The following is a 27,556-nucleotide window of genomic DNA, read 5'->3' as shown; positions in this document are numbered from 1 at the left end:
AGTCATTGCCGCGCCGACCGCCGTGGGGAGCGCGTGTCGTCGTTGTTCTTCTGCCACGCTGTCATTCAATCAAAACGCGTTTTCATCGGTCGAGTCAACCACTCGATCTCGTGATACGACTCATGTTTTTTTAACTTCGTTCGCGTCGAGTACGATTCTCGTTTCTTCGCTCGCAGTGAGTGATTTCGAGTCCTCGTCCTTTGCGGTGCAGTGAAGAATCTCGTGTGCACATTTCGGTGAAAAAGTGTCAAATCTTATAGATTTATAACCTGGTGCGAGTGCACATACACGGATACTTAAAGTGTGTTTTTATTCGAGCACTTTGCACTTTCACGTTCATTCATTGGCTGATCTATTGTCGTAGTTGTGCGCACTTTAAGTTGCGCCCCACGTGTTGTAAGCTGGATTTTTCGGTAAGTGATTTATTGCGTTCAATATTTAACTAAATGCTGCTGGGGTTGCGTTAGAATAGTATAGGTTAGGTAAACGATAGGAGGAGGAAGAAAAGGGGAAGAGGAGGATGCCGCGTGCACAAACATTCTCGTCAGATTCGTCGCGCTACGTGGCGCCATCTTGACGTGAACGTGCGAAGCTCGGTGGCGGCGCGCGGATCGCCGTGTATCCACCGAGTGATTTCGATTGTAAAGCACATTGGATTTTGTTTTTTTAATTGATAATATTGTATCGATTTTTCTATCGTATTACGACGTGACGAAACTCAACGATTGATTTACAGAAGTGTGTGATTGACTTTAATATGCGATGCTTTTATTAAACATTTTAACCATTTTTACATATTCTAGTTTGTATTGCAAAATTATCTAGTGTTAGTCGTTTTAATTTATATTGAAAGAATTGTGCAAATATTTATCAGCTTTTTATCGTGGAGCGTATACATACAAATATAGACAATTGTGCATAAATCGATATAAAATATGTACATGTTATGATAATGAACAGTGAATCGTCCGATCTGTTAGTTCGTAAATTTTTCAAGTGAGCTTTCGCAGAAGTGTTTATCGGACGTTTTTTGCTGTGTCAACAGAGTCAGTATTTAATCGGTTTATGCTCAAGGCAAACGCTAGTGAATTGATTACTTCAGCAATTGTGGTCAATAGCGATTGCATAATTGATCATTAGACAGCAAGACATACATTAATTCTTAATAACAGATAATAACAGTTATAGAGTTGATGCATTATCGATAATTTTGTAATTCATCTTTATTAAACCTTTCAAACTTGCACGATCGTGGTTGCAGAAATTGTCAAGGCTGTTTTTTTTTTACGGCAAGAGTTTTTTAATTTGCAACTTTATTAAACACTTATTTTTCAAAAAATTTTAATTAAAAAGAAAACTCGTTCTAAAAAGTGTTAGATTTTTATTCAGACGTTACTGAATTGCTTCCGGCATATTTGGACAATTTTATAATATAAAACCGCGTTATTTATCAGAGTTCTAATCTAATTTAAAAGATAAAAATAGATTTCACATTCGCGTATTGAAGTGCACTTGAATATAACACGCATCTCGAATAGGTCGTCAAGAAACAGATAATGCGAATTATTGCGCGCGATTTGAAATGTATTTAACAAAAAAATTCTTTGCATTCTGGTGCGCTCGCAAACGAGCGGGTAGATGGAAACGACTTAATTAGTATAACTTTGCGCGACAGCTACTTACTGTATTGTGTGTGTACATATACAATGATTCAGTGTCCTTGCAGCGGGTATAATAAATTTATAGCGCGCGCGACGTTGACGCAAATCAAACTCCATATACGTTTCATGTTATTCTAAATCGTATCGGAAGAAAAATATCGTATTTTACATTTCTAACAATACTTGCACGAATAAAAACAAAACCGTTTTACAATAAATATTCTCGCGGCACATTAATACTCACGCAAAAATTAATTAAATTAATATTGTACAAATAACGTTATCAAATATACGGGTGTATATATGCGTATGCCACAGTCAATGCGTTATCGTAAATCAATAAAGCTTGAAGCGACTTTGCACACACACACACACACTCACTCACTCACATATGCAGGGAAATTTACGTTTCTCAACAAAAATGTTCAATTACTTTTTATTTGTTTCCGTTTATTTCAAACGTGTTTATTCTTGCAATATTCGCGCACGTTGTACGAACATATTTGAGATGAAAAAAAAATAGTTATTAATAACATTTAATGTTTTGAATTTTATTGAGAGAAAGAGGGGGAGAGAGAGAAAAACGAGAAGATGGGAGAATAACATTGTCTTTTAAAAAGAATGAAAATTATGAACTCTCGTTATTCTGTAACGAGATTGAAAGGAGAGTAATTTTGAATTCCCGGGCAATTTGCGGTCTTATCTTTGCGGTCTTTACTCGTGAAAAAAATCGTTTCGAACATGTGTTCAAAAGAATTCTTTATTCTACTGAAGTCTTTCTTCTCTCGTCTAATAAAATATTGAAACATAAAAGTGGTTTGACTTTGAAAGACCGTAAAATAGCATTTTTTTTACGGAGATGTATGATATTCGTGTTTGTACACGAATATCATTCATCTTGTATTAATGTGTGGCACCTTGTCTTAGATTCTATTTTTGCTTCGAGGACGAAGACCGTTATTTGCAGAAGAGAATTTTACATAATTCATATTGACATGTATGTTTCGAGTAATGACACAATAAATTCATCTTAGTGTTTGCAAATCTTCTTTTGCAAATGTGGTTTTTTTGTATAAAAACAACTTTTTCTCTGTATAAGAACAAAAGTTGAATATAAGAACAAATTGTAATTTATTAATTGTACAATACACACACGTAATTGTATTTAAATATGGTAAAGGTAATGGAATCTTGATTTTATGGTTTTACATCGCATGTAAAAAAAAAAAAAAAAATCTATTTTTCTTTTTCTTATACGATAAAAAGTTCTTTGTGTTCTCAAAATATAAAACCCAAAAAGAAAATTAAAAACTATCCGATTATTGATTAATCTTTCTCATGAAATTTTGGCTTCGAATTACCGGTTCCTTCGCGAGGAAATTCAATCTTTTTAACAAGGTACTTGTACACAAAATAGAGAACAGTGAAGCAAAGTGTGTCGTAACAAATTTGAGATCGATTACAGGGTTAAAACTTTATTGAAAAAATGCCTTTCAAAAGATCTCGAGATTTGAAGTTTTGCTTTTTTTGTTCTTTGTCAATTTTGTATTTTTTTTTTTTTTATTTTTTTTTTTTATTTGTTCACCTTCTCTTTTATTCCTTACGTTATTCCGTAGATTTACTTAGTAATTATTGATCGAGTAAATATAGCGCCGATAATTCCATAATTCGCCATAATGCCGGTTATTCCGGAAATACGCATATTCATCGTTGAACTATCGCGCTGGCTTGTAACGTAATGAGGTTTGCGTCATTCGACTAATTCCATTGACAGATATGTCAACTATAGCATATGTGCAGACGAAACTTATTAACGAGCGAGAAACTGTTGATTGACATTATTAATAAACGAAGAAGAACGTATGGAATAATTTGCTGTGCCAAAGGTTTAATAATATCTTTTAAATAATAATGTCTCTTTATAATCGACGGTCATAAATATCGACTTTTCCGATTTCCAGAAGAGGCGAGAGTTTCGCGTTCTAACGATGAGTTTTACTATCCTTTTAAAAAACACGCGCCTAAATTCGTATTGATAAATATTCAATGTTCAATGCGTGTTTTGTACACTTGATGAAAAATAACAATTTTAGAGAGCGTTGTTTTTAAATGGCCATTCATACAACGTCTTGTTTGTTATTTCATTACACAGCATTTATCATTACATAAAGGACTGCCATCGAAAGAGCGTCCGTTCCACGATAGATGTTTGAAAGGATAGATGATTCTCTACTTGTTCTTCAATGTTGCGCCTTCAATACTATGCGTCGTATAGTCGTTACTCGGCAGATAAGCTTCTATTCTAATGTAATGTCTGATGTAACGATGATAAATAGACACGATGATCGCATCGCATGTACGATTTGGAAATGTCTCAAGTATAATCTAATTACAATGCTACACACGTTACGATATTTTTACCTAATGTGATTCGTTTTTTTTTATTTTTTATTTATTATTATTATTATTATTATTATTATTGAATCAAACGGGAACGGAGAACTAGTGTATGTAATAGAATGCAAACCGATTAGTGAAGAAACGTAAAAACTTTCCGAGCAAAGTAAAAGTTATTTTACAAACATATGTGTCGAGTTTACTTTGTAAATAACGTTTGGCAAATGTCAAATGCGCGAGACGTCAATTTAAATCTTTAATAATTGCATGTCTTTGCTGACATAGCTCGATATCTTTGTATTGGTAGAATCTTCCGCAAAATTTGTTTCGATCGAACTTGTTGTTTTTACGACTGATCGACTCGTTAACGTCGCCTCACATCGGATATTAATCTGACTCTGTGTGTGTGCTCGTTAATTAGAACACAGTCGTACGAAGATAACTCGGACAGATATCCCGGGTAACGTCACGTAGCGCGATTAATAATGTAACGAGTGTACATTTTCATTACAATACACCTAGCCGCTAATTGCACGTACCGATCGACGAGATGCTATCTACGATTAGCCGCGGGCGCGTAACATTCCCGCACAGCTCCACTTTTTTCCCCAACTCGTCTCGTTAACGTTGTGTAACCGTTGTGAGTTTTTATAAGCCGCGCGCGCGCTTGTTTTTGCCGGCCATTGCATTTACATTGTAAATTCTCTTATCCCGGAAATTACCCTTATTAAATGTTTCCGAGTTCGAAAACGGCAATTGTGTAACGTAAGGCGAATCCGTTTCAATGCCGTTCAACTTCCGAAATGAAATCGCGATTATTGCTCGAGTGATATATCATTAGTGTATTGAAATTAAGATATTGTACGGATATTTAATCAGATTTCACGATTTTGACGGCTAATTAGAACGCATGATTCTTGTAATATATAAGTAATTATTTTAATATATAATTATTTCTTTAATATGCATATAAAACAAATTAACGAATATTTTTTTATCTTGTTTAAAATTCTTTTTTATATAAGTAATTTAGAATAATAATGTGTAATTATACTATGTAATAAATATATAATTATAATAACATTAGTCACAATAATGAATATTACATGATAGAAAGGAGTAAATATAAATAAAGGCAAATTTTGCATATATATAAAATTAATAAATATATACATAAAACTTTTTTGCAGTTTTTATATAATTGTTCTCTTTTTATATAATTGATCTTTCTGCGTATTTCGATAACTTTTTCTCACGAGACGATAACTCGCGATTAATTAAAATTTAATAACGACACAAAGCGCGTTACGCGAGTTAATTCGCGCACAAGTGGGATATAGAACGTGATGATTTTCTGACACTAATTGCAAATTTACGCCTTTTATTTACTTTCTCAAATTCGTCGTTGTATACGTCACTAAAAAAGATTGAGAAAAAAAAGTTCAATTCTAAGACTCCAATTAAGTCGAATGACGAACGTTATATAACACAACTTACAACTACGCGTATAACTATTATATATTTCACCTCACATTAAATTTAATCTCGCTATAGAAGTTACTAAAAAAAAAAAGTTACGTTATTAATTGCGCGCAGGATGTATGTGCCCTTTGAAAAATAAAACAAAAAAAAACAAAAAATTTGCCTCTCGTAAACTCGTTTGCGCAGTATACGGTTCCTCATAAAAGTCGGGCGCTTCCATGTTTAACTTGAAAGTACACAAGAGAGCCGCCCGGTTAATGAAAAATTTTTATCCGGTCGATTTATCGCATTTCAAAGCTTATACTACAGGAGTGTATCTTTTACGCTTTGTTGTACGAGCGACGGCTTGAATTACAAGGAACGTAACGTTTGATTTGAGATATCTCGAGAAGCAAAAGAATTCTAATTTTTTTTTTCTTTTTTTATTGTCCATTTGTACACAGCGTAGTTTCTCGTGAGAAAAGCGGGGAAACGTGAGAAAAGAAAAAGCGACACGATGACGCGATAACGCACCGTCGTATCCACACACACACACACAGCTGTGCGTTTCTATCTTTAGACACGACTCAATTAGGCAAGTCTCACATATAGCGAGAAAGACACAATGACGTTCTGAACGTAACTGCGTGTTACATTAAGAAAGAAAACTGAAAATTAGAGAGAACATAGGAGATGTATACGCAAACGTACCGTTGACAAAAACTCGCCTCGAAAACACGACGCCAGAGACTGGTTTTGGATCCATCCTCACCATCTGGGACACGAGTGCGCTTCTCGTTCACCTTTCCCCTCTCTGTCCACCAAGCAGCAGCACAACGATTTCGAGCTAACCGATGGACAGGTGCGGATGTAGATCGAGCTCTGTGTATCTCTTTCTCCGACGCGTTTCGATCGACCGTTTTGTTTTTGTTCATCGCGCTTTTTGTTTATTGAAATATCTGATATATTTGAGAAAATCTGGAAAACCTTTTAGGGAATGTTTTCTTTCTGAGAATTTGAAAAAGGACTTTGTTTTTTGAGACTAAATGCAAAACTCTGTGCGCACAAATATTTAATTACGAACTTCGTTTTATCGACAAAGTTTAAGTGACAAAGAGATTTTTGCACTTGAGATCAAAAGGAGACAACAACTGACAGACTGAGCAAGATAATTCGAGACAGAGAAAGAATCATGAAAAAAAAAGGAGCAAAAGATTCCATGTTGAAAACGATGAGCGATAACGATAGGCCAGTTTGTGAACAAAATTTCGATAATTACATATTCGCTGTAACACGATGAAACCTGATCAAAGATATTCGATTTTTGCGCGTGATTCCTTTTGTGTGTGTTATAACAAATTGAAACGCGATCAAGGATATCCAATTTTTGACCGTGATTATATTCTCTCCCAATAACATAACAAACTGAAACGCGATCAAAGATATCTAATTTTCACGCACGTCTCTGTTAAAAAATTAAAAACTCACAAGAAATTATGTGGATTGTCTTTATATCGCTGTAAGACACGATGTATATTTTCTACAATGCGTGTTTTCAACAAGGACAGATATATATATATATATAGGGTATCCCACTTAACTTGAGCATCTTAAATATCTCGCTTACTTTTTATGATAAGAGGATGCCGAAAAGGGTCATTATTCAGTTCCAGGAGATAAATATTGTAATAAATAAGAAATTTTTCTTAAGGTCATATTTTTTAGGATTTCAAGGTCATTGTCATTTTTTTATCTTTTTTGAAATTGTGACATGTGTGGCGTTTTTCCTTGCGACCATAGATATATATCCGCGAAGAAAAAAAGGGAGAAGCTAGAAAATATTATTTTGAAGATTCGAAAGGATTTATTATTGTATGACATTCGGTCACTTCTTAGATAAGAATTTTTTTTCCGTACACAACACACACACACACGCACACAATGAAAGAAAAAGTAGATATACATTATCATATGTGGATATACATCTGCGTATAGTTCGAGCACTTGTGTGCACCATTTGTCAAATCCGAGAGCTGTCACAGCGCAAAAATGAATGGAGAAGTAAATTTGCGATAAGGATCGTGCGAGTAGAACGCGGCGTCCGAAGCGAAACGGAGCGAGCAAGTCGAAGGAAGAAGGGACGATGAGAAAGAAGAAGAAGAAGAGAAGAAATACGGGGAGAGAATACCTTTTCCCAACAAACGAGTAACAGCAGGCAGGCCCGAGAGAGAAGTGGGCTCCACAATGGAACCCCCTTACGTCTAAAACGGTTATACACGCAGGTAGAGCTTCGCTCTGTTGCCGGGTTGTAAAGCGTCCATTGTGTTCCTTGGCCGTAAGAACACGCTATATAACTCGAGAACGCCTCTTAGTTACGCGTTATTTTCTGGCGCTCGTTCGTCTCCGCATTGATTGCCGAACGTTTCGACAATTTTTTCTTTTATATATATTGCACGTCATAATTCTTAACAATTTTCTTATAGCAGTTGGTATACACGAATACCTAAATTCACAAATGATAAATGTATTTTAAGTTACAATCACGCATCTTGGTCAATTTTCGGCGCGCTTTCGAAAATTCTTGTCTCTGAGTTTTTCTCGCGTTGTATTTCCCAACAATTTTCTCTTGAATGTGTCTTTCTCTGTATAATATTTGGTACGCTCGAATATAGCGAATCGTTAAATAATAAATATTTTTACAGCGCGTAAATAAATAAACAAAAGTTTTTTTACGCGTAAATAAACTCTTCTTTTATTTGCACGCGTGATAAACTTTTCAGTGCGTTTCGCAAGCCGCGCGTTTGATTATGCGCGTTGCGACGTGTATCGGACTTTTTGCTCGGTCAATTTATTAGTGCCAGTATATAAAGATACTTTTTATTCGATTTTCGATTTGCATAGAGAAGCATATATGCATATTGATCATGTGCGTTTCTGCTTTGCTATTGCTAGTATTGAATCGATATAGACCGGCTTTATGCCGCGCGCGTTTCGTTGCTCGATGAAGAATGTTCGAAAAGAAGAGAAAAGCGAGTTTTCACAATTTCAGGACACACGACGCCTGTTGATGAAATATCCTATCGTAACTCGCACGCACGCACACACACTCGCGCGTCTTTTGACGTAACCATCTGTCGTTGTGATACTTGCCGGTTGATTAATGCGAGGCGATTAATGTCGACTTTCACCGCGTTAACGCTCGTCGTTTTTCGCGAGTGGAGCGCGTGATTTTATTTATTTTTGATATTATATATATTATCTCTTCTTTATACCGCCTCGCCTACTTGCCGATTATATCTCAATCGATAATATATCGCCAATATATCGTCCATTTGCATAGCAGGTTACAAGAAGAAAAGGTAACGAGAAAAACTGCGAAAAGTTTTTCAAGAAACCATGTCTCGAAGACTAAAACTGCAGCTTATCTCGTGTAGAATCGCGGCTATTTAACAAATAACGACCGTGTAAGTTATTACCGAGATAAGAAACGTTGTGTAGAGTCTGTAAACAGGATATTAACCTCATTTTACCGAAGTTCGAGATAACGCGGACTCGGAACGATAAATGTTTAACGAATCATTTGTCATGTTTTTTACTGCAATAGAAAGAATATTTTTTTTTCAAGATAATCACGACATTCCGAATATCATTTTTTATCGTTTTTATACTTTAATGGTTTTTTTTTTTTTTTTGGATTGACGAAGTAGGTGTTGCGTTATTTTTTTCATAAACTTTCAAAATAGAGAGAGAGAGAGAGAGAGAGTTAATATGAACGGTAATAATTTACAGGTTTCAAATATTTAAGTGAAATTTATTTCGTCAGAATTTTACGGCGCGAGGCCGCGAAAATAAACACCATGTGAAGGATAAAAGAGACTGGATGATCAAAGTAATTTCTTCGACACTTTTTATTATAAGAAAATTTTGGACTTCGAGTTTTTAAAATAAAATTGGAATAAAATTGCCGTGTTCAATTGAATTATTTGATTAAATTGTTGTATAGAAATTGTTAAAATGTGAAAACCTTTGGTCGTTTTGTTTTGGTTTTTTTTACAAAAAAGAAACAAATCAGCTTGATCATCAGCACTATACGCGCGAGAGCTATCTTCGCAATTCCGAGTCATGATCTCATAATGACGCGACATTCCGCGCGAATTTAACACAAGTACTGACTCGTCATATTAATAGCTCGAAGAGCGTAACACTACTAGACGGAACTTATTACTTCGGCGAGCGAAATTCGGAATTAAGCAATGGCTCATCGAGGTTCATCTGCTCCGCTAAATTGCTCGAGCGTTACTCGTTTTCTATCATATAATCAGCTGACAAAAATAAAAAAAAAGTACCTATACAAAACAGCGTTAATGTTTTGTTATCACGACAAAAAACGATTGCTTTTTTTTTACAAATCATTTTCTCGATGATTATTTACGACGATATCGCCGTTGGACGGCAAGGGAACGGCCGTTGGATATTTATTTCATTTAAGAAGTTGGAATGAAAACATTTGAAAATACGTTACAACGAATGTTCCACATATTTCAAATCGTCACGAACCACCGTCACAAATATTGTTTTACTTAACTCGGAAAGATTTATTTCACAGCTGGTTGTACATGACTAATAAATACGGGCCACAGAATTGTAGACCAAACAACGATATATATTGAATATTTAATATATTTGAATATTTAATGCGCATAATAATCGCATTGTTGTAACACACTCCGTCTGATTTTGAGTTAAATCCAAACGCACGCACGAAACGCGTATGTCTAGGAAACAATAACAAGAAGCATACGGAAAAGAGGAAAGGCTTGTGTTGCCACAAAATGTAAAATTATACCGAACGGTAAATAATGCATCAATGCGCGCAACACACAAGTTCTCGAAACACATGCGCCGTGTTGAACACAAAGTCATGAAAAATGCATGCGCATGCATACGCACATTGTAGTGACATTAAAAGAATTCGAAGGAAAACAGCGCGCGCTGGGTGTCAACACGTCTCATATTATTTATTTGTTACGATGCAAAATGTTTCAAAAAACTGCAGAGAGAAAGTTCTTCTGACAGTTGGTTTTTTTTTGACAATTAAAAACCTTACAAATAAAATTTATTTCAACTTTTTTGCCTTTAGTTGTAATAAATGTACAATTTTATCATTTTATATTTACATTTATGTAGATTATAAAATATAATTATAGAATATGTGTATTGGGGGATTTCTTCTTATTTGAAAAAATAAAATATGATTATAAAAATACTATATTCTACAGTTGTTTAATTAGATATTTAATCTTTAATTACGCTAGAGCGAGATACAAACATGTTTCATCGCACACATTACTTGCGTGACACAAGCGACGTTAATTATTATATTCCAGCAAAAAAAAAACTTTGTAAATTTTATTTCAGTTAAAACTTATCAAAATTTGAGATAGAAAACTATCCCGCGAGTGTAGTTATATAGACTAGATTTAGTCAGTGTATAATAGTTGAGAGTTAATGATTGTGTTATTATAAATACATATACATATATATATATATATAATGTGTGTTGAACAAGAGCGTTATTGTATGTTGTTTTACAGCAAAAAGAGGTGTATAGTTTTATATCGAAAAAAATACGTTTGTTTCATTTGTTCATTATATCTCGTAGCTTGTTATCTGCGTACGTGCACTTTCACGTTTAATATTGCAATTTAAAAGAGTTCTGACATCTTTAGGTTAACAAAGAGACTATGTGCTTCTCTGGTTGTTTTATATGGCGTAATATGAGACTTGTAACAGTCATACGCGTGTCTTAACGGCGTAACTTTCTCTTCGCTCAATAACTTCTTTTTGTGTTCTTTTACGGCGTTTAACATACACATACATACGTACAATAATCGGATATTTCAATTGTCTCGCATATTCGGTATCGCGGAATAACGAAGAAACAATGGTTTTTAATTAATGGGTTAAAAAATTTAAAAACATTCTTATATATTTTAAGTAATATTTTTCTTATTACTTAATAAATTAAATATTATTGAATTGCTTGTTTTTTTTTTATTTTCGAGCTTTTGATTCGCATGTATAACGATATAAATCATATAAATCTGTGATTATATTGCTCGAAAAATTTCAGCATTCATGTCGATCAATTTATCCGATTTAGATTGATAATGTTTTTTTTTTAATTGATCCATCGATACATCTCTCGATAATTTATTTTAAAATTCTCGACGATCTAAAACCGTCTGTGTCATTTTTTTTTATCACCAGCTTAAAAGTAATTTTTTCTTTTTTTTAAGAAGCTGCAGCACCCGCGACGTACACGCACGTGAAATTCCTTCGGGAGTGGAACGAAGGTACAGCTATGCTCATCGCATTGCTCTCGTTCCGGCGGCTGCTGTATTCGGTGGAACGCGGTAACGCCCTGCGCTAACGTCTGGCCGTCACTACGAAATGTCAAACATTGCCCATCGGCATAACTCACTTGCAACTATCTTGATTACGAATGTACGCTTTTCCGAAATTCTGTCGCGCGCATTCCGTTCGTCGCGTCGCGCCACGTCGTTTTATACCTCAACACGCGATAATTCTCGCGAAATTCCAACAATATTATTAATATTTATAAACTATAAATACTCTGGATGTGGTATATATTCGCAAATGTTGCTTGAGCTCGAAATCTTGTTATAATTTTAATATTACAAAAAAGTATAAATTCCAAAAGATATAAATCAAAAGTTTAAAGAATAAGATTATAAGAGAAGTACGACTTCTTATAAATCTTATCTCTTTAATTTGATTTATATAATTTTTAATTTATTAAACTAGTAATGTAATTTATATTGTTTTTTCGTCCGTTGAGAAACGAACATATGTATATGCCATTCTAGAGTTAATACTTCCGATAATATAAAGCTCCGCTATTATCGTTTACGTTGATTGCCCGGTGTGTAAGAAGCTCGTATTAATGCTTATTAATAGCTGTTGTTTTCGTCGCTAAACAAATTTCTTCACTTTTATTTGTTACAGAGAAACGACAACCTTGACCTATCTCTGAACGTCCCACAACATCATCAAACATCATATCATCACGACGGTTACAATATGTCCGATCAGGTGAGCGAATTGAAACAATTTGTTCGATATCTGTCGGTGATATGACTCGCATCGACGGCGCAAATTCGCTTTATAACACACACCAACTGATCAAGCGAGTTTATTATATCTTTTCTTACGTTTGTTATACTAATTGTATATCGATTTTTATTTATACAATATCGTTCGTTTATATATATATATTTTATTGATATGTCCGTTGGCTCTTTGTAAAATTAATCTTTTTATAAAAGGACTGGACTTTTATATGTACATACATGTATATTTATAACAGCTGCGCGATATGCAGATTAACGTATACATATTATCAACTTTGTCCTTTAACGCTACGACAACATATACGGGTAACACGAAATAAAAATCGAAATCTATCCTAACCTACCGGATGTTGCCTTGTAAATGTCGATGAATCAGCTTCGATAAAAACGTTCTTGATAACGAGAAACATCGAAGACGGAAAAGAAAAATGCAAAACATAAGTTAGCGATTGAATAAATATCAAATTTAATCTAATTTCTAATTTCATTGGGAATGAAAATTTGTTGGTTATTTCCATTAAGATTTTTTAATCGCTATTCAAAACCGGTGGTAGCGGAGTTTGTCGCAGCTCCGCAACCTCGCCTGATCGCATCTGACCTCGACGTGGCATTAGACACTGACATTACGTTGACATTACGTGTTTAAGATAGATCGGATAAATTTTTCTTTGTATATAATTTTGTAAGTATGTACACGTGCGATTTTCGTCAAATGTTTACGAAGAACTGAATTGGCAATTTACTCGCAGCGGTTAACAATATAAAACTTTTAAAATTTGTTTAAAATTATATGAAGAAATATATATCCATTAGTGTGAAAAAAAAAAAAAAAAAAAAAACAAAATTCTGTAATCCATCAGAGACTTTTATCGAGATTCAGTGAACAAACGATATGATTTTGCTACAAATACAAAAACTAAAACGCAATTCTGAATAACGTAAAAAAAAGATTATTTACACGTATCTTGCGAACGTTTTGCTAAACAAATGAAACAAATGTTTGACTACAAACACAAAAATGAAAAAATAAAGAAATTCCGGCACGAAAGTTTAATTTGGTAAAAATCACGGATGCAAAGTTCAGCTATACAGATTTTTGACTGTAGCACAACAAATATTTTGGTTCTGACAAGACTATTGATAACAAAAACTAATTACCATATAGTTTTTTTTATATGTTATAACCGACGTCTTCTCACAAAAAATCGTCACACAACTTTACTTTTTTGACGTAAATTAATTGTAATTAATTTACGTCAAAATTAATCAATTTTTACCTGTAAAAATCGTTAGATTACAAATATTGAAATTTTACATAGACACGTTTACAAATATTAAGAGGTAAAAAGGATTTATACCGCACACACATGTAATAACATTACATTTTGTTCGTCGTTACATTTGCGTTGAAAGAAAATCGAGTAAGAAAAAATTCCGCGAAATGATATATTTTATGATATTATTACGGAAGCTGTACACGAATGGTATTATTACGACTCTGGCATTTCTATGGGCGTTCGTATACTTAGAAACGTTTCTTCATAAAAAGTTCCAATTCCACGTTTTTACGATCGTTGTGTTTCGTTTTGTCGTCGTCGTCGTCATAGTGCGGTGTCTATTTTCGCTCTAACTATTCTCAAGAAGCACTTTTGAAACAATATTTTTAACAACTTATAATATACAAATGCGTTCAATTTGTACGAATTTTATATCTATAAAAACCGTCTGGTTTCTCTTTATGTGCTGTAATGTTTTCGCGAGTTCTTATTTTAGAATTTAGATTCTACTTTTGTTTAACCGCTTCTCTCTCTAGCGGTGCTAATTTCACGTTGCGCTTGTTCGATCGCACTTTCTCCGTTGCATTCATTAATTATGTGCAACTCTCTCAGCTTTGATATCAAGACAGTCGTTTCTTTTTTTTTTGCTCCGGCAGCTGGTCTCTCTTTGTCCGTCTTTCTGTACCAACTTTCTAAAACACGGCACGCTCGTGCCGTGTGTTGTACATAGACACAAATCTCGCTTCTTAAATAACGACAGCTTGATTCACTGTTGATAACTGCTAATTGTTATTTATTTTTTTATTTTTTTACAATTCCGAATTTTGCGGAAGTATTTGCTCCCGTATGTTTTCCCGTCTAACGTTGCCTTCTACTTGAAATTCGTGTGGGAATTATTATTTATCGCGAGCAGTTTGCATTGAAATAATACGTAATTTGTATACGTGAGCGCGAAATCGAAGTTGGGGGTGCAGACAGATGAGGGTTGTGCGGAGTGGTTGGGCTGGTTGCATAACCAGGAAAACCATCTAAATAATATTTCTTTAGGAAGAAGAACCAAGTTGCGAGAGTCGCGCGCAAGTTTTAACGAGATGGCGGAACGAGTTTAGTTCACAGTGAGAAAAAGAAAAACGACGGTGAGAGGAGGAAGAGAAGGAGGAGGAGAAGGAAGACGATATTTCTTCGTCATTTGCTTTTCTCTCTTCACCTTCTACGTTTTATCTTCCCCTCTTCTTACACGTATATACACTGTTCACACACAAGAGAGATTCTTTCTTTGTCCCTTTTCCTTCCACTCTTAAGTTCTTATTTACCTGCAATTCGATTACATGCGAAATTTGCGTGTAAAAATATGGATTTTAATATCTTTTTGAAAGGAAAAATAGACGCGTATCGAGAAACAATCTCAAGTGGACGCGACAACGCGTGGACGATCAATTAACGATAATTCTGTTACGAGGAGAGACAGAGAAAGGAGAAAAGGAGGGAATGCAATTGAAAACGATCGGTTTTTGGCTTATCCACCGCACGAATTAGATCGTAATGTTTCGGCGCGACTATCGCGGCTAACGATGTCACGGGCGCGTAAACGTAAAATGGATTTAGCGATAAACGATCCGCGGAATTGGGCGTAGTAAAACGATTAATGGCACGTATAAATCTGGTTTTACGCGCAACAGCACCTGCCTCGTTTTGTTCTGTCCATCACGTGAGTTGCACGCCAACGCGCGTGCGTTTGCAGTTAGTTTGATTTCAGTTCTATAAAGTTTTGTCGTTTCATCATTGATATTTGCGGTACTTTAATAAAGGATAAAACAAAGTGCGGAAAAAAGGCAGACGAATATATATATTGTGTATACACAACACACACACACATATATATATATATGTATATGTATATGTATATATGAACGCCGAGCGATCGATAAGCAGGCGTGTTTCTTCAAAGGAAAATTCCTGACGCTATTAAATCCAATTTCAAAACTTTTATTTCCCCTACTATCTCGCACGCGCGCCACGGCAAATTTATTTTCCTTCCCCTTTGTGAAGGGGAATAAATTGCTAAAAGGATTCCGAACAATATAACGCTATCTATCATCCGCCAAGGGACGGGCGAAAGGTTGATTCTTTGATTCCACTTTTACGTCGACCTCCGTCTCTCTGTCCTTCTCTTCCCTTTCTTCCTGAAAAGAAGCTCTTCCTTCAAACTTTTCATCTTTGTTGTTCTTTTCGTCATTTCATACGGAGACGTTAACAACCAAAAAAGAAAACTTTGGTTCTCTAACGATAAACTCACTAACGAGGGAAAGTCGCGCGGTAAATCCGCAAAATATTTCCAAGTATAAATCTTTGCTTTCTTTCATGTTGGGGCTTATAAAGTGATAAAGTCATAATGTCTATCTGTATAATTTATTTGTCTCAGACATTTCACACACCGAGTTTCGGTGACGAAGATTTCGACATACCGGCCATTCACACGCATCAGCAGCAGCAGCAGCAGCAGCAGCAGCAGCAGCAGCATCAGCAACATCAGCAGCATGACTCGATGCAAGCATACGGCCAGCCGCAGGTGTGTTCGTTTTTCGACGCTCGTTTGCCGAATGTTAATGTCAATCGACTCATATTATACGTATACATATACGTTAATGTATATTGAATTTTGAAAAATTCAACAATCGAATCTTTGGAAGTACATTTTTTGATAGAGATTTACTATCTACTTTTTTTATAAATCGTAATTTTAGATTCTCTCTTTGAAATCTTATATTGTTTTTTATTATTGATTTATTGTGATTCTTTTTTTTTGTTTTCTCGAATCTCTGTTAAAAATATTAGAAAATAGAACGGTTATAGATTTTAAAGCAACTCTATAATATGTACGCACATGACCGTAAGAAAAAAAAAACGATGTCACGGAATGATATATCGACCAGTTAACAACTTCCGCATTCGGGCATTATTCATGTTACGTTCAAGACATTTATTTTTAGACGCACGCTCATTGTTCTCCCCTTCTCTCTTTGACCTCGAAATAAAAACATAAAGATATTTAAATGCGCAGTAGAATTTCTACGATATTTATCGGCGAGTTAAGCGAGCCTTGAGAGAGTAATAATTAATTCGTGTGATTTCTCTTCGCGTGGAGAGAGAAACTGATTTACAAGTTTTAATAATAATCACATTTCGCTACCTGAAAAAATTTCTGCAATTCTCAGGGAAGTTGTTCTTTTATTTTCAGAAAATATATCAAAAAAACTTGAAAAATATTTGTTGCAATTGTTTTTCTGAAAAAACTCTATCTTTATTTTGCAGTCTGATGATCGAGTTAGTTTTTCTCTTTTATATTAATCCACATTTTGTAAATTTATATATTTAAGATTTTTAGGTTTTTAAAATAGTTTTTCTTTATTATTTATTACACTAGCGGGAAAAATTAGAGAGAGAGAGAGAGAGAGAGAGAGAGAGAGAGAGAGAACTGTATCGTAACCAAATTTATCTTAAAGTTGCTTTTGAAACTATATTGTATTTCTGCCCAAAAATTTAAACAAAAACACGCGCAGAAAGTGTGGAAAATTCCTCGAAAATTATATTCGGAAGTTGAATTAAACATAGTAATGTACAAAAATAATAAAATACTATATGTTATTTGCGGCATTAAAATATTCTACAATTACGAATTTGCATTGCGATTATTGTTGTTGTTTTTGTTTTGTTTTGTTTTGTTTTTTTAGTTTCCGCGGTATTTAAATTGAATTCGCAAAATGTATAATTGAATCATTTTGTTTTCTATTAGATAGTGCGGTCTTCTGTTTTACATATACAGTTCGTAGATACGAGATATTTATTGGCGCTTTCTCTATGTGAGTGTTACATTCGTGTCGTTTATAGATGATGCAAGGTAGCGGCATGCAGCAATCACCGGACGGTCTGAATCTGGACGCTGGTGGATATCAGCAGCAGCTTTATTTACAGCAAGAACATTCCATGCAACAGATCAACGTCAAGTGAGTATATGAGTCAATTCCCCGAGCCGCTGTTAACGCTAATGTATCGAGAATCCTTTCAATTGTGTATGCATTAAACTCTCGGACTCGTTGCATGCGCTTTTATAGAGCGCATTTATAACAGACGTGTAAAAATCGCATATACGAGTCGATTAACAGAAAAGAAAGTGAGACGAGGTTGAAGAAATCTGGTGTAACCGTGCGCGCGTCTGCTTCTGGCAAAATTAAATTCTATTTCGTAACTTGCGTAAGTTAGGTAAGCGGGCAAAGAAATATCGGACGTGTTCGAGGAAAACTCGAGAGAGAAAATACCAAATTGTGTCGTATTTCCTTATTTTTCGTAGCTCGAACGCGATTCAAACAAGCGGCGATGATTGGTGAATACGCGCGCAGTGCCTTAGGCGCAACAAAACAAGATTAATGAGCGACAGACACCTTTTCCCCTTCTCGATTCTCTACTATTTCGTGATCGTTCTCATAGTCGTCCGCGATGACGCCACGAAAGAGTATTCGGCTTCTTTGTCTCGAAAGTCAAAATCATTTCGCTGCGAGATTGGATATCCTTTTGCTTCTTCGTTTAAAAAACGCAGACAAGTTTTTCTCTTTATAAAAAAAAAAAAGAAGGAAGAGATAAACGTAACACGCAGTAACAATTCGAGATCAATAGCGCGAGATTCACTTTGAGGTTTGAAATTACGATGCGCACATTTCTTTGCCAGAGAAATCGTTTCGTAACAACGTGAACAACGACAATTAGCGTGTTAATTTGCGGGAAACTTGGCGAAATTTCTCAAATGGAAGATTGTTGAATTAGCGATATATATATACATATATATATATATATATGTATATATTCTCTCTTGATATATACAGCAATAATCGCATCGTTGTATGGCGTACAACCGTTTGCATAACTTCAAATTATGGAAATTTGACTTATCTCGTTATTGCGCGCTGCCCTACAGCAATTTTGGTAAAACCAATTTTGATCGTCGTACGTAGCGCGCAACGTGAGACAGAAGTGCAACGCGTACGAGAGATCTTGCGCGTTTTATCTACAATATTATATAACTCTATTGTATTGGTCTTATGAAAATTATTCTCGCTTATAATCTCGTAATATTCGAGACGATTAAAAACTTAAAAAGTTGTACAGTTAAAAATTTATATGTAAAGTTAAAAAATTAATATTTAAAAAAAAACGTATATCATAAAGAATATTTAAAACATTGAGAATTGTTATGTTTAATATTTATGTATCTTAACCCCCTTCGTAGACTGACATGAGTCTTCCGCTCAAATATTACGCATCAGCGTTTCCCGAAAAAATGTTTTTTTTTTTTTAAACTCTTATCTTTTAATCTCCAAAACTATTAGAAATTTTTTCAAGTTTTTTTTTTTTTTTTTAATTGATGTAGAACTGTTCAAACTTTTGATTTTAAAAAGTGAAAAAATATTGATTTTTTGCAGATATTCGATTTTAAATTTGTGTAGGTCTTACAGGCTCAGTCTGTCTTACTTGCAGGTTATTTTTGAAATCTGCAGATAAAGAGTTAATCATATCTTTACTAAAATGTCTCATCATTGGGGACAATTACCTCTAAGTAAAATACAAAGATGATAAGAGAAGTATCAGCTGCTGTATTTATTGGATGAGTGCAGTAGTTCTGATGAATTTTGCGATAGAAAAGTAGACCGAGTAATTTTATTGGTTTTTGCCGTTATACTTGACAGAATGACTAAATCGTTTTTAAAGTAGTTTAATAAAATAGTTGGTCTATTATATCACAAAATTCATCAAAACTTTTGCATTTATATTATGAAAAAAAAAAATAAAATACATTACCAGAGCTGTAAAAGAAAAGTAAAAGTTTGTTCACGTACATTTTGTACGAAGACAAAATGCGAAACGGATGTTGCCTAGTACGCTACTATATGTTTAAAAAGCATTCTTTCTCAATGTCAGTTAATTATTATTGCACAACTCGTGCATCCATAAGCAAATTGTATCGTTCTCATAATATAGAACCTAATATAGAACCTATAATCGGTGGGAGATCAGGAGATTCGGTGCGCAATTCCTGTCTTTGTTTCCGCAACAATATTGTTTTTCTTCTGTTTTTTTACACGAGCACGTTAATAATGTTTCTCACTACCGTTAGGATTATGTTTCCCCCCTGTGTGGAGAGGCGCGTACCTTTCTTTGTTCCAGACAAAATGAAGGAAAATCGTCAGGTTCTGTGTATAAGAGTAAGCAGATGTATACCTATACATGCATGCTTGTGTATGTGCATTTTCTGCGTGCATTCTGCGTCTCTACGCAAGAAGGTAACTGAAGCTATGATTTACCGTGTGTATTAAGTCTACCGAGTAACGTTCGTGAGAACCTGCCATTACATAGTCTTATGACTGCAATTTAGGATGTCGAGACTTTTCTTAGCGGACAAGGAACGAACGTATCTTGCGAAGAAGATAAGAGAGATGACGGTGGACGCATAGCTTTGTTGGTATTCTTCTTGTGGGCCTTATGTCCTTCGCCTTCCGAGCGCACTTTGCTTTTCGAATTATGTGCCGTAATTAATATGGTTAGAGAGGAGAGAGAGAGAGAGAGAGAAGAAAATGTATGTTGATAGTATACATAAATGTATCAAATCTAAAGACGCGATATCGGTATCTAAGGACGATGCACGCCATGAATCGAAGCAGACTGAAGAGTTAACTGCGTAGTTATCTTGCGCATAATATCATGACGCATAGAACGTCAATAAACACACTCTTATGTAGAATGTATATTGCATTGCGTAACACTACGCACTTCTTCTCTTATAAACAAAATTGACAGATAGTGTTCCGGAGAAAATATTGTATAAATAACAATTTGAAAGATTTATACATAATACATGAACGTGTACTACACGTGCGAGTAGAATTTCATTTGAAGTATAATTAATAAATTCTACGATGCGCAGAATAAAGTGCACTTCACTCCAAGATATAGAACAATACCTTGAAACGAAGAAAAACGTTCAAAAGCTTGTTTTTTTTCGAGTTTTCTTTTATTTTTATATTTATAAGTGGTTGTGAAATGCACCGCTGTTTATTTTCTTAACAATTAAAAACCGATTTGAATTATCAAAATAATTTCTATTGTTATCGATCATTTTGCTTTATTATTTAAAATAAAAATAATTTTGTCGTTCTCAACCGTCGAAAAATCTACGGCAAAAAGTTATGGGAAGAGAGAGAGAGAGAGAGAGAGGGGAAAAGGCAGGAATTGAACTGAAGAAGGAGCACAGAAGGGAAATGATATAGAGTAGGCCGTAAATCGTGCAACGCTGACGCAGCGCCGACCATATCTCAAAAGTTATCCAATTTGCGTTAAAATTGCGGAGAATATTCCCTCTGTGTGTGTGTGTGTGTTCGTTTTCTTTCGCCCAGTATCGCCGACACTTAAACTTCGTCCTTGATGCTATATCTCGGAAAAACAATTTACGCTACTTACGTACGATGTTTGCTATTCCTTGTTTTATTTTTGCAAGCTCTAGTCACTGGAACTCTTAATGTTTTTTTCACATTATTTCGAATTTTCTACGTTCCAATTTAGTCCCGTGACATCACGGTTATATTTGCTCGGACAAAAAAAAAACATCTTTCTTTATGTCGAACAAAAAAACATCTTTATGACAAAAATTTTCCTCTCGTTTGCTTGCAGCTCACCGTACGGTAGCTCACAAGGATCGTACGGAATGAGCTCTCCTCGCCAGCAACAGCACAACGGCCAACAATTGTTGATGATGCAACAACAACAACAACAGCAGCAGCAGCAGGTTCAAATGCAGCATATGCAGTATATGCAGCAGCAGCAGCAGCAACATCAGCAACAGCAGTTACAGCAGCAGCAACAAATGCAGTACAGAAGTCCGACAGGTGGCAGTCCGACCGCTATGCAAAGCAATAATATACCGGAGACAAACAACAATACTACAACCAGCGAAGATAGCGACGACAGTACTCCACATTCCGGGATGGTAAGTCGTTGTTTATCATAAACAAACTTTGCGCGTTTTGTGCTAAACGAATAAATGTGTTTAAAAGTCGACAATAAACAGTTGGAATCAATAATAAATAATTGAGTGTTATTTTATACATATATATGTATATATATGCATGTATTTTTTTTTTTTTTAAATTAAACCGGTATCAAATAACGGTACTTTCTTCAAGAAACGTAGAAGTTTAACGAGATAATAAAGATAGAGTAATTTTAAAATTTATTGAATGTTGTTTTTATTTTAGTAGGAAGATTATGTATGTATGTATATAAAGTTTCTTCAATGTGTGTATGATGTTTCTATTTTCAGATTGCAATGGTCAAACGTGAACCACCGTCACCGGAAGCGGCTGACGCTGGAGCGAAGAATCAAAGAAAAACGAAGCCGCAGAAGAAAAAGAAAAAGAGAGATCCTAATGAACCACAAAAGTAAGTGGCAATATGTGGCAATCCGAAATTCTCGGTTGTAATATTACAGAATTTTGTATGAATATGTGACAACGTCGATAAATCTAATATCCGCGAAAATATTTAAATGTTTCTTTTTTTTGGCGGTCTAAAGGTTAAAGACTACTTTTCTTGAAGCAAAAATACTTTGGAGTGTCTTTGCACGCAAGGAGTTGGGGCTCAAAAATCTAAATTGTAACTATTTAAGAACTCGTAAAGAGCTCGAAATTCTGACGCAAAAAGCAATTTGATATCTACAGGTTTAAATAGTAGGAAGGTGCGATCCAAACGAACTCGACTTTTACACCGAAAATTCGAAATTCTTGCTTCGACAAACGAGCTCAAAAATTTTTGCGTAATGGGTTTGAAAGCTCATAAATAGCTTGTAATTCTAAAATAATTTTTATTTAATTCGGACAAGATAAAGGGGCTAGGTCCTGAGAGATAAAACGCGGTCTGACTTTATTATCATTTCTTTAATATTCGAGATGCTTTTTCAAATTATTAATTTTAGTAACGCTGTTAATGTAACAAAAGTGCTTACAGCTATAAAATAATATTTCTCATGTGTAGCTTATATAATGTGTAATTAATTTTCAGACCAGTGTCGGCGTACGCTCTTTTCTTCAGAGACACTCAAGCAGTGATTAAAGGGAAACATCCAAACGCCAGCTTCGGCGAAGTATCTAAAATCGTTGCGTCGATGTGGGACGCGTTAGATTTAGAACACAAAAACGTAAGTATCAAAGTTGTAATCATCTTCACATATTTCTACTGCGTAGTCCACGATAATCATTAACAATATGACGTATTGTTGTTTCGTAGTTTATTTTAATATAAGATTCAATGATGTTTCTTTCCGATGTCGTCGTTATCGAGATAACGATTTTAATTCTTCTTTGTGTAGTATTACAAAAAGAAAACCGAAGCAGCTAAGAAGGAATATCTGAAAGCTCTCGCGGCATATCGAGCGTCTCTCGTGAGCAAGGGTGCTGGTGAAAATGAACAACCGAAACAGCAAGCGCAACAACCGCAACAGCAAATACAATACAGCGGCTATACAAGTTATTCTGCCAACACCGCGCAAGGAAATGTAACATATCAGGTTTACAGTCCTCAACATCAACCACCATCACCTCAGCAGCAACATCAACAACAGCAGCAGCAACAACAACAACAACAACAGCAAATGAATATAAATAAGAAGTCACATCACCTAGCGATGCAAGGAAATCCTCAACAACAGGTACAATTATTTAGTGAATACGCAAGCAGAAATTTTGGAAGCAAATGTAAATTAAAAGTGTAGCAGCGAAAAAGATAAAAATACACATTATTTTTTTGCAGAGTTTAATGGGTAATGTAATGGCACCGCCACACATGACACAACAACAGCAACATATGCAACAACAGGTCTCACAACAGCAATACATGCAGGTTTGTTACGCTTGCGACGATTTCTCTTTTAATCTTTAATACTTCTTGGTTTTCAGCACAGATTATACATTTTACACGCACACGCGCGCGCGCAAACACACACACACACATACACACACAGAGGAGTCCGACAATTAGTGCAACCTCTCTCATGGGCAGTTAGAAATAAAACAGAGTCAAAAAGTTCCATTACATGATATTGATATCTACAATTAAATTAATAATGTCATTATTTTTTCTCTTCAACACCATATAACTTTTGTCTGAAACATTTTTCGATTCGTTCATCGGTTCTTGAGATATATCACTGTTCTGTCTCAAATGGGACATCCTGTATATGGTTCGCACTTTATAAGCGCGTGTATGTTTTTCAGTCGTAAAAATCAGCTGATCGCAACAAACAATATGTCATTCATCACTTGCTTGTTTGCTTCGTTTCTTGCTTTCTTTCAAGAAGATTGCATGAAGTAACCCATTTTTCTTTATAACTGAAAATTAGACACGCCTACAGAGTCCAAACCATTGGTTTCTACGCGCTCATTGGGTTACATGTATTAATTAATCATAATGATTTAATCTATCTTCACACTTCGGCTGTGTCAAATGTTTTCAGATATCCTGTATATATGACTTAAAGGTATTCTAAACTGGATCTGTTTTATCGACTGAATTTACGGCTTTTGGCCAGAAGCGGATTTAGGTATGGTGTCTGTATGGGTTGCAGCCCGGAGCCCCGTTCAATCAAAGGACTTCTTCGTGGTCAAAAATAAACGGCAAAACCAACCTTTTTTTTTGCACTAAAAATAATTCCAAGTACTGGCACAGGTAAACAGTGTTAGCCCAAGGCCCCCAAAGTTAACGGTCCACCTCTGTCTTTGGCGTTAGATCGTAGTAATATTTATTTAATGTAAAAAGTTATGCAGTTTGTACGTAGAAAACAAACTGCGTCCCGTTTTCGGGACAACATAAAGAACAATATAGAGCTCTCAGAAATGCGTTTAGAAGCCTAGTATGAATAAAGAGTGTGCGTGAATATTTTCAGAACATATTGGAATACACACACTATTTATTCATCATTTTGCGCACACTATTTATTTACACTAACCTTCTAAACACATTTCTGATAGACAGCTCGCAGGACGCAGTTGGTTTTCTACGTACAAAACTGCATAACTTTTTATATTGATGGAATATTACTACGATCTGACGCCAAAAGCTGTAAATTCAGCTTCGGTAAACCGACGGGGTTCGACCGTCAGTTTAGGATCCCCTTAATGACATGGTTTGTCAGATAATTATATTTATATTTCACGATGTTTATAACAATGTTCTTATAATGTGATTTGTAGGTGTCACAACAACAACAGGTGCAGCAGGTGCAAGTGCAACAACATCAACAACAGCAAATGATACACATGAGTCCACCGAAGGCGGAGTTTGTCAAATCTGAAGAAATGTCAATGAAATCTGAAACGTTATCGAGTTGTTCGTCGCCGGCAAATCCTTCGCAAGTGATAACAGGACAGGGACCGCCACCATGTATACATCAGGGGTGTCCTAATCCCGCCATATCCAATAACGAATGGGAGGACGAATACTGTAGTAACGAATGTGTGGTCAGTCATTGCAGGTTTGTATTGGCGGTTATATTGAGTTTATTTACATATTTTATATTTCGATTTTATTATCTACTTCATTGTCTGTTTCAGAGATGTGTTTAACACATGGGTATCATCAAATCAAAATGCACAACAAAATTATTCCACGGTTAAATAAGTGTTTTGCAAGCGATGTACTGCGTCAACTTACTTAATGGCCTCACAGCTTAAATGGCTCATTCTCTTTCTCTCTCTCTCCGTTTATATGTAAATTAATATATTTAAACGGATGTGTGTGTGTGTGTGTGTTACTTGATAAGAATGACTTGCTGATATATTGAAACTGTTTGTCCAATGTGACTCATAACATTATTGGAAAAAATAAATAACAGTCTTGAAAACGTATGCAAATGATAATATACATATACATTTCGTACGTTTGCATAAGTAAACAACAGAGTAAAAGAGAGAGATAGAGAAATGTTAAGAAAGAAAAAATTGTTTCTTTTTAGAAAGAGAACTTAAAAAGTATATTGAGAAGCCTTATCCAAAAAAAACTTATTACTCTGGCCAAAGGTCTTCGTTTGTAAGGAGTATATTGCAACTTGAGTCATTTAGTAAGCGCGTTTACACTTGAGAGAGAGAGGGGGGGAAGGGGGGAGAGAGAGAGAGAGAGAGAGAGAGAGAGAGAGAGAGAGAGAGAGAGAGAGAGAGAGATATGTCTAAGAGCGTAGAAGGGAAATAAAGTGCTTACCGACAGGCAAGAAGTGCCAATTGTACAGATATACATGTTTCTTTTCTAAGGTTACGTAGATAGTGTCACAGTTTTTTAAAGTACTGGCAANGAGAGAGAGAGAGAGAGAGAGAGAGAGAGAGAGAGAGAGAGAGAGAGAGAGAGTTGAACAACCATCATTTTTATACTCTCGGATACTCCTTACCGACAGGCAAGAAGTGCCAATTGTACAGATATACATGTTTCTTTTCTAAGGTTACGTAGATAGTGTCACAGTTTTTTAAAGTACTGGCAAAGATAGAACGTGACGGATACAAAGACCGGTTCTTTGAATTAAAGATTATCTCTCACCTGCGTTTCTAAATTTTTACACTTGTCATATTGTGACATAGTCTACAAATACCACAGTACAAGCAAATGAAAGAGCAGCGTGAAACGTGTAAATAAGTCTGCACTATGTTGAACGCGTGCATTTTGTTCGTGAAAGCAATGACCGAAGATGGAAGAAGGATTTATAATAGCAAAACTACGTGCCATGGCCAGTAATTGTCATATTTCATTTTAAAATACGTTGGATTTTATATAAATTAGAAAATAGATTCTGTCGCATTTCCGATTAGATAACACGTTTTTATTTGTTCGAGACTCAGCGCATCTCATTGAACTGATTTGTCAATGTACAATGATTGTTTCTTTTTTGCGATCGGTTGTTTTACTTATTCAAACCGACTGTGCAATATATAATTTTTGAGGCACATAAGAAAATTACAAACTTTAGTCGCTCCTCTCTTGTGTGTTGCATCTCAGACGTCGGTTTGTTTTTGTTTTTAATAACAGAAAAGATTTAATTTGTCTCGTATAAGGAATTCCGATCTCCGTGTTCTCTCTTTCCGTGAGAAAGTTCGTTTTTGTTGATGCAATGTGAGATACAATCGACTGATAAAATATATATATGCAAAGCAATCGTATTCGTGTAACAAATATGTTACACTGTTCTCTTGCAAATATATCATTAATCACACTTTTAGAAGTGTTAAATACTACCTATTTAGACTAGATCTACACAATACAAGTAAAAAACAGGATTCCATTACACAATTTATTTTTATATTAATATTGCGAACAATCAATAGTACAGTACAGTTTTCATATATAAAATTTCGTACAGCAGGAAGAATATAAAAGTAGAAAAAACAATCGAAATAATAAGTGCGAATCCGATATTTTTTTAAACGCACAAATGTTAATGTTACACGCAACATGAAATTTTCCTATTTTTTAGAAATCCTTTTTCTAATGATTTTTTGTTATTTTTTGCAAAAATGTACTATGCAAA

At 35.0% G+C, this 27,556-nt stretch overlaps 1 protein-coding gene across 2 annotated transcripts; it reads left to right on the top strand.

Annotated features, from left to right (window-relative positions):
• Window positions 1-25,888, top strand: LOC109859582 (TOX high mobility group box family member 3-like). 2 transcript variants are annotated; one of them, XM_020437956.1, is made up of 12 exons: window positions 1-413; window positions 11,819-12,026; window positions 12,549-12,635; window positions 16,373-16,519; window positions 17,839-17,954; window positions 21,667-21,982; window positions 22,316-22,434; window positions 23,053-23,188; window positions 23,360-23,698; window positions 23,800-23,889; window positions 25,239-25,519; window positions 25,599-25,888. In XM_020437956.1, exons 2-12 carry the CDS (start codon window positions 11,973-11,975, stop codon window positions 25,663-25,665), a joined length of 1,752 nt encoding a protein of 583 aa, XP_020293545.1. In that variant the 5' UTR covers window positions 1-413; window positions 11,819-11,972; the 3' UTR covers window positions 25,666-25,888. The 2 variants fall into 2 exon arrangements, with proteins under 2 accessions (XP_020293545.1, XP_020293547.1); XM_020437958.1 differs by lacking the exon at window positions 11,819-12,026.
• Window positions 25,889-27,556: the final 1,668 nt, after the last annotated feature.

The sequence above is a fragment of the Pseudomyrmex gracilis genome, unplaced genomic scaffold (genome assembly GCF_002006095.1).
Source record: "Pseudomyrmex gracilis isolate BER0280 unplaced genomic scaffold, ASM200609v1 scaffold_270, whole genome shotgun sequence".
NCBI classification, from domain to species: Eukaryota; Metazoa; Arthropoda; class Insecta; order Hymenoptera; family Formicidae; genus Pseudomyrmex; species Pseudomyrmex gracilis.
This window is presented reverse-complemented; position numbering and strand designations above follow the sequence as displayed.